The 9119-nt window shown below is 41.0% G+C and overlaps 1 protein-coding gene across 1 annotated transcript; it reads right to left on the bottom strand.

The window, feature by feature from the left end:
- Nucleotides 1–4507: 4507 nt before the first annotated feature.
- ndufs6 (NADH:ubiquinone oxidoreductase subunit S6) lies at nt 4508–8815 on the bottom strand. Its single transcript, XM_024257944.2, has 5 exons — nt 8585–8815; nt 8172–8330; nt 7840–7893; nt 5959–6081; nt 4508–4643 (listed from the first exon to the last, which is right to left on the bottom strand). The coding sequence occupies exons 2-5, from the start codon at nt 8313–8315 to the stop codon at nt 4581–4583; spliced, it is 384 nt and encodes a 127-aa protein (XP_024113712.1). The 5' UTR covers nt 8316–8330; nt 8585–8815; the 3' UTR covers nt 4508–4580.
- Nucleotides 8816–9119: the final 304 nt, after the last annotated feature.

Here is a 9119-nt window from a genome sequence, read left to right on the forward strand (position 1 = left end):
TATTGGTCATGTTTATGTGTTTTTTTTTCTCTTTCTGGATGGAAAAGAAAAAAAGGGGGGGTGGGGGTACAGAAGAAAGGCACCAGAGGGGTGTTAAAAGAGAAAAGAAGATGGTAACAGAGGGTAGTAACATCATAAAACAAGCAGGTATAAATACAGTGTGGACTGGGCGGGGCCTGTCTACACACACACTCAATAATTGCAATGAGTTGTAGCCTTTAAATACCAAATATTTGTTTTTAACCCTCGTGCTCTCTAATGGGGTCCAGATGACCCCCCTTACATTGAGGTGTTAGCCCTTCCATGACAGAGGTGGACAAGACTTCATGTCTGTCATTGGACACCAGTAAATCCGCCCATCGGGTAATCACGCCAAGCATCCAGACCAGGGCACGCAACCCCACCGCAGCGACCCCCCACGCCAGGGAGCGGGAAGGCACTGAGAGTGCAGGCCCCAGCCCAGCCAGAAGAGCAGCCCCCCCACCGCACCAGGGGGACCAGCCCGAGGCCCCATCCCTGGAGAGCCCCCCAACCCCGGACGAGTAACCCGCCACCACCCAGTAGTACAGAGCATCCTACCGCCTCACCCCAGGTACGAGCCAGGGACCCTCAAGAGAGACCCGTCCCACGCGCCAGACTTCCGCCCAACCCCGCCGCGAGAGGCCCCGGGGGGAGCAAGACAGGGGCCGCCCACCCCCGCCCCGGAGAGGGACACCCAGGAGAAGTGGGGGTCCCGAGGAGTGATGTAAACAAGGCCCGACCAGACTCTACCACTGATGGAGTTTTGGAGAGGACTAGTTCTCGAGAACAAGGACCAGAACCCGCACCACGGAGACCTGGACACCCCCAGTTTGAAGTTTCTGATACACTTCATAGTCGATATTGGTTCATTTTGAATAAAATCAATCCAGGACATCTTTATCCCAAACTTCCACCAGTGTGACTCTGAAATAAATACCTGGTACTGAACAGTGCAGGGGAAGTTTCCAGATTCCTTGTATTTCTTCAAGATAATAAATGAAATATACAAACAAGTAAACAAGAATGAATGTCAATTCTGTTCACATTTTTGTTTGATAAAGTTCAGTCCACTGTTGTTTTTCCAGCAACATTGGGAGCAGCCATGGTACAGAGCAGGGACGTGCACAGGATGTTTGAGGGGCAGGGGCCCAGAGTTTGAAAAGGGAAAAAAAAAACACTTTTTTTTTGTTCTTTAAACAATGTGGCAATTAAGTGAAATTTTAAAATGGAGTAGACTACTAATAGATACCTACTCAGCTACATGACCTGTGTAGGTGAAAGTGATACAGTTGTCATTTATATTATGTAAATAAATTATTGTCAACAAAAATTAATTCACCTTATAGACTTATAGACATCTAAAGGAAATAAAACAGTGGAGGCTCTTGACTTTGTCATTGTCCCGCAGAAGGAATCAACATGAATCAAGTTTAATACAGATGATAATATTTAGAAAAAGAGGTCTCCTACAACTTTCATCTAGAAAAAAATGCAGAAATTATTATGAATATTTAACGCTATTACTTTACTGTTGCTGTGAGAATTTTGTGATTTCATTTTGTGTTTCAGTGGTGTTTCTGATCATGTTCTGTCTCCTGTCCGTCGCTCTAGCTTCATGTTGATCATCTACAACTGTTTTCATTTCTATTAACTGTCCTCTGTGTATTAAAGTGTATGTTTTTCAGTTCCACACTTTTATTTCTCCATGGTTGTTTGCCCTTCTTTAGTTTATTTATTAAATATTTATTAAATGGGTCCTACTTCTCCTGGTTGTGACAGTTAAACCCTCCCTGTCCTCTAAATTTTTACTGTGATTTGAAAGATTTTATTACAAAATATTGTGAAACTGGATGTAAAACACTCATCTCAACCATGATTAGCTTTAAACCAACTAAGATATATAGCATGTTAGTGTGAATGCTGTAAGCTAAATTTGGCCGCTAAAGATGCTAGTGCTGATACCTGAAGATGCTGAAATTGATAGCTAAAATAACTGAAGGCAATAGCTGAAAACACTGAAGCTGATAGCCAGCTAAAATATTAGTTAAATGAGAAATTAGGATAAAAAAATGACAAAAGCCTAAGTTAGCCAAAACAGCTAGCATGCAGATGAAATATTAGCTAAACTCTAAATTATCCTAAAAACTGAAACATTCTTAAATTAGCCAAAATAGCTTAAAAGTTTCTTTTCTGTTGTTTTTTTATAGCTTAAAGTTAGCTATGCCCCCAAATTAGTCTAAAAAACATAATAAATGCCAAAATAATCCAAAAAGCTAGAATAATTCCATTATCACTTTCAACTTTACTACATTCTGACTTCATATAACATAAAGTAACGACTAATCGACTATTAAATTAGTTATCTATTTTAACGGTCGGTTAGTTGACTAATCGTGGCAGTTCTACTGGTGAGTTGCATGTAAGAAGGACATCTCTGTGGCTTATTATGTGAATTGTTAACAGAATTTGTAAATGAACTGATGTTTTTACTTTGTATTGTCCTGAAACTTTCAAATGTCTGCACAGAAAGTATGCACAACTTCAAACTCGTTTTCTCTGCAGCTACTGTCTTTTATTGTTTCCCGCCTCTTGGTTGCTTTCAGGCGCTCACAGTCTCCAGCGTCACACACACTTTGGTTTTTCCAGAGCTATCAAAGCGCTGTATGCCAACTCTGTCCTCCACATGCTGTCACATGTGGCCAGAGGTGTCTCGCTCCCCGCCGTAACCCTCTGAGCTCCTGGCACAGGAACAAGTCATTATCTCCTCGATAAAGGTCAGAGGCTCTGTCGCCCGACCAAAGCGGGGCTGAGTGGAGCTGCCGTGAGTCCATGGCCAAAGGTCAGTTTTCTGATTTGCTGCCCACACTGTGACTGCGCTTTGGACGATGGGCTGCCCCCACATCTGCCTTCTGCTCACACCAGCTTCCAGACAAAGACGCTCAGATAATTGGTAGCAGGGAGCTCTGTAATGAACCTCAGCGTCTGTAATGTGACACATCTTACAGGGGACATATTTTAATGGGGCAATTACAACCAAGAGGAGGGTGTTTAGGCAGACTGATTGTTTTGGAGAGACATCAGCTCAAAGAGTGACTGTAAAATACCTTTTTCATCTGATTAGACTCATTCTAACCATAGATATACCTGAAGTCCTCAATCACGACCTTAAAACAATGCACTTATGTGACATTTAAAGAGCTGAAGAATACTGAAGCACTGCGCTGATGCGTTTAAGGGCCTTGAATAATTCAAAGCTGCAGTCAAAGCCCACAGAAGCATAGTTCATATGCTCAGTTTCATCTGCTAACTTTGCCCGTGGCGATGCCTCCAACTCAGCCAAGTGCCACCTCTGAACCAGACAAACTCACAAGACCGCAACTGGGCCTCCCCGACACCAACCCGGCTCGTCTGAACCCTCTCCCCTTCAATCATCTGCTGCGGTCAGGACCCTACACGAGATGAACTACAGCATAAGCTCCACTTCCAGGAGTCACCAGGGCCAATTATATCAGCCTGACAACTCATCCTGACCCGAGCCCTGCAGAGCGGAAAACGCCGCTCCACCAGGGACAGGACGGGGTGTCTGGAGCTGGAGGGACTTCAGCCACTGAGCAGACCAATTTGGCACACAAAGGTCCATGGAGAACAGGCTTGATGAAATATATATGTACATAAAGCCATTGTTCCACGCTGCTCTGGCCGATGAAAACATTTTTCCAACCAAACTGAGAGAACATGAGCACTCAGCATATGTGCGTGATTGGATAATAAGATTATGTACCTGAACTTCTAGAACATAGAGAACTGTCTGATACAGTTTTTATTGGAAGTATTTCACCATCTTCAAAACTATAACACTTTCATTGAATTCTAGTCTGAGACTGTATTCTACAGGACAGTGCTGCCCCCTGTCTGACACAGACTGAAACTGCATCCAACACCAAAATCCTGAGAATGTATTAGGAATGTGTGTTAGCAAGAGTCTGGCAACACAATTCATATTATGATACACGTCATGTGGCCCAATATGTCCCAAGATAATACCAGTCGATATTTCACTATTTCTTAAGATCTAAATTAAGAATTATCTGAATATCAATGCATTTTCCACTAAAGTAAAATAGTAAAATACACATTATTTAATTGTTAAGACATTAGAGCTGCAACTCCATCTCATAAACAAGTTGCTTTTGCACCATCAATTAATGGTGGTTTTATTTTTGGTCATTTAGGAAATATTTGAGTGGAAAACAAAAGTAAGACTGAGCTACATGTGTTCTTATAAATAATGACCTTTGCAGTATTTTAAATCGATACGAGTTATCGGTATATTTCCAACACCCCTAGAATTTATAACTATCCTTACGAGTTATCGGTATATTTCCAACACCCCTAGAATTTATAACTATCCTTTTTTTCTATAAAAAAAAAAAAAAAGTATTTTTTTTATTTTCTAGCTGACTTTAAAGAAATACAAGAGAACTCCTTCACAGACAGAACACAGACGATTTATTAACCAATATGGCTATAAGTACAGAGGAGCATAGACAGGAGATGAATCAGTGCTTCTGCTTGAACTGGAGTCCACAGTATCCACATGTACCCACTTTTGTGTCTTTATCCTGCAGGAACACAGAGATGATTGTTGCTTAGTTACATCACTTCCATCAATCTTATGATCTTTCATCAGCAGATGGAATCAAACAACTCATCAATAGTTTAGTAAACACATCATACGTTTGTGCCTTGCAAAAGTATTCACCCTCTTTGATGTTTCACCCTTTTCTGGCCTTCATAAATCACTCATAGACAATAAAACTTATTTTTTCACACTAAATTTTACTAGAAAAAATGTTCTGGCTACCGTCACACCATGAAGAAAGAGGAATCCTCCAAGCAATTCAGGGAGAGGATTGTTTAAAAACACAATTAAGAGGATGCATAAGAATTTACAAGGCATTCAACATCCCTCAGAGTTCAGTGAACTTAATCGTCAAAAAGTAAAAGTAAAAGGACACGTGTGATTCTACCTAGATTCTACCTAGATCAGGCCACCCTCACACTGAGTGACTGTGCAAGTAGGAGACTAGAATCCACCAAGAACCTTGTGACTACTTTGAAGGAGTCACAACCTCCCAAATTTACAAAGAAAAAGCTTTTTTTTTTTACTTTTTTTACAGAAGATATTATGACTTCCTTTCAAAATAAAAGACTTCCTGTTCCACATAGGATCGTCCCACCCAATGCCATTTCTCTTGGTGTTTCTTTGATCTACTAAGGCAGGCGGTCATCCTTTTACCCGACTTACTACTGCTGTTAACCTACTATTGCTTCATGATTCTTAGAAATAGTTGAAACGTATAAACATGTATTTTCTTTGCAACTCCTTTCTGTAAAGTCAACAAACATTGTTGTGCAGCTCAAAATATGTGCTTTAAACACTCAAAAAGAGCAATCAGATAAAAGTTTTAATAGTATTTCAAATCTGTGCAAAATAGTAGAGTAATAGTAGAGCACATATGTGCCTTTGAGTTGGTTTAATGTCAGCAGGAAGCACCTCAGTCATAACCCTAAATAATCTCAAATTAAATCAATATTAACTAAGTAATTTTTAAAAGTTAGGGCCTCTTATTTTGCTTTTCTTTCCCCAAAGAGCCACGATGGAGAGGTTGCAGAACCCAGCCTTAGAGGCTTTGTGGCTGGACTTGGAAAGAAGTATTCAGGCCTGATATCTGCATAACTTTAATGCTAAATTTACACCTACAGAAATATGTTTTCACTCTGCCAATAAATGTTTTTCCAATACATTTTTGCATAGAAAAAAAACACCTTTTATTGACCATGAGTAATTTATGGAAGCAAAAGTTGTCATGGATTCTTGTGCAAAGCACTGCATCGCGTCTACATGCTGGGAGCTCCTCAAACCCTCCTTCATACCAGGTTGATGTAGACTTTGGGGTGTCCGAGAGCTCCTCCACCTCCATCACAGGACACCACTCTGTGTCCTACTTCTGACACCGGCTCTTCTGCCACCAGCTTGATGGCAAAGTTCTTATTCACCTTTGAAAACACAAAAACAATAAGTAGAATAAATGTAATAATATTATAAAATAATATCAAAATAAAGATGTCTTTCAACATCTTCACTAATAAAAAAGTTATGCTGTGTAAAAATGTAATAGACAGTCAAACATGCCATTTTCTGTTATTAGTGACCCTTAAACCTTTTTCTCAATCTGCTATTGATTATAAATATGACAACATTAATGTAGAATAAAAAATATAAATACAAAAATTAAAATAGTAAATTACTCATTTAAATCTTTTACCATAATTTTTCAGTTGTCTGATATGTTAAGAATCTAGACAAAAACTGAATAAACTAAAACAAAAGTAATAAAAAAAAAGCTGCATGTGGATCCAGAGCCTCGGGTTGCAGACCCAGACATTCTTTTAGTCATGCTGACCAGCCTCAAATCAATTCTGTAAATTACAGTTTGTTGGTCCGGATCGAGTCCTGAACCTTGAATTTGGTCTGTATTCAGACTCCCATCAACAGGACATTTATGTTTTGAACCAAAGCTTTTAAACAAAACCACATGACTAAAGATCTCGTCACTCATTGGCCAGGAATTACAAGGGCAGACCATCGAGAGGGAGTAATGGAAGTCCTGGGCTTTGCAATTCTTGTTAGGATACTTCACTTATTCAAACTTTATATTCTGCTGATCAATTTTAAACATCTATCAACTTTTTCCTGTTACTTCGGTACGGTGGCGGCATGCTGCAAGATGGCTACTGAGGAGACAACTAAGAAGGTACACTGATAAGTGTTTATGACATCTAGAATGTCGGGAATCCAGCGTAAGAAGCAATGTGTATCCTGTTAAAAGTTGCTTAAATGAGCCTGCATTCATCCAACCACATTTTAATGAGTTGCTGTGTCTCACTGTTGCTCGGCTAGTCTGTTTACATCCGGTAATGTACGGCTACTGATTGGGGCAGTGGACTATTGTTTACGTGGAAATGGTGGAGTATTTGGACTTTAAAAGATGTCTTTTGGAGCTACCAAGAGTCACTATAAGTTATCACTGTCTTTATCTTTATGACCTGTTAGTTGTGTTTCAATTACTCCACAGTAGAGTTTTCTAAATTTGTGTAAATGTAATGTTCAGTGTCAGATAGAAGCAGTCTGACGTGATTCCCTTTCCTAAAACGTCTCGTACATCTAGAACGCAGAGATTTGTTGAGTCGATAAATACAGATAGCCACAACCGTAAGTAAACATCCGGTCTTATTTTAAACTGGAAAAACGTCACACGGCTCTGTGCATAGAGTCCATCCAAGCATGCATCGCATGCAGACTGAGGAAACTGGGAGCGAACCGAAGCTCAGTACTATTGAAAATTGACCAAGACCATCTCGAAAAGATGGGTCAAAGAGTGGTCCCTCGTCCTGGACCAGGGTCCGCTTGAATGTATTCAGACTGAAACTTAGTTCTGGAATATCAGGGGAAAATAACTCTGATTCATTTTTAGTGAACCAAGTGTCCAGTCTGAATACACCCTAAATAAAAGTTTAGTTATCTCTGAAAGAACCCGATGTAAATAAGAAAAAAAGAGCTGCATATCAAACATGTTTTGGTGCAAAATCATTTTCTGGAGGTTCCAGTTTGGAAGGACACAGCTTCCGGTTTCCTCGTGACATTCATGACATTCCCCAAAGGGTTGAAGGGGGAAAAGCAGAGGATTCAGAAGCTTTCCGCCTGATCCAGCAGAAACCTGGGGTGTCAAATGCGTTTTAGCTGCTTCTTCTCACCTCCTTCTGTCTGCCAACGAACCTAGCTCTCCTGGGATCGTTTGGATCAAACACCTGAGGAGAAAATACGGAAAATATTCAGCAAACAAACACAGGAATATGTTGAAGCCAACCGACTGACATCTTTAGTTACATTTAATTTAAAAAAATATAACATTTAACAAACACATTTATGAACTACACAATCAGAAGCTATTTTTTTTAGGTTAGCTAGCATTTTTGTTATTTCTAACAATTAGCTTGGTGAAGACTTTGCTGTTGTATTTTTAAGCTAGGTTAGCTAACAAACAACTAGCCATTATCCACGAAAAATGTCCGGTCTGAAGCCCCACCTGTCCGGTGTGAGTGATAGGTTCTCCGGTGCTGGAAACCTCCACACTATAACGGTGAACAGGTGTAACAGTCGACCTCAAGGGTGACACGAACACCTTTGCATTTTTACTGAAGGACAACAGTCTGCCCAGAGCGGCCGCCATGTTTCCAGCAGTGACCTGCAGTGGGAGGAAGGGGGAAATTTACCCCCGAGTTTTGCCTGTCAGGCTGACAGAGCCACCGATACAAACATTGACTGAATATTCATTGCAAATGGTTAAAAGTTAACTTAAAAACATAAAATCGCGTTTTAAACATTATTTATATATATTTTTTATTTTTAAACACAAAATGAAAATCAGAAAATGCATAAGGCAAGAGCCGAGGGACAAACTTAACGTTGCCCTTTCACACCGGAAGCAGTTCCTCGCACCTTTGCTGTCTTTTGGATTTGAACAGAGAATCTTTCGGGGGGTGTCGCCCCTCTTTTAAAGCTCGTGGAGATTCCTTAAAGGTTTGTGTTGACTCTGGTACATGTTGTGTGATGTTTGGCGTTTGTCTGGCGGGTTAATGTCGGAGTCTCGCGCTCACAGGTCATCTTGGTGTAGCCTCCTCGATGTCACGCGGAGACTTGACTTTAACGCCTTCGTATCTTTAAGTGTTTAGTTACTAATTGACGCTTCTCTTGTCACAGACCATGGCCCCCCTCTTGCTGAAACACCTGGCGTCTTCCCTGGCTCGACAATTGACCCACGTGACGTTCTTCAGGAACTTCTCATTCGCTGCCTCCAGATGTCTCAGCAGACCCCTGACCCTCAGCCCCCCGCAGCTCGCCCCCTGTGGCCCCCCAGCTCAGGCCGCACCCTCTCTGCTGGGACGGTGTCAGCATCTCCTCTGCATCCAGCAGACAGCAGGGATGAAAACCAAGTCTGCCCTGAAGCGACGCTGTAAAGACTGTTTCTTCGTTC

Source organism: Oryzias melastigma, linkage group LG11 (genome assembly GCF_002922805.2).
Source record: "Oryzias melastigma strain HK-1 linkage group LG11, ASM292280v2, whole genome shotgun sequence".
Classification (NCBI taxonomy): Eukaryota; Metazoa; Chordata; class Actinopteri; order Beloniformes; family Adrianichthyidae; genus Oryzias; species Oryzias melastigma.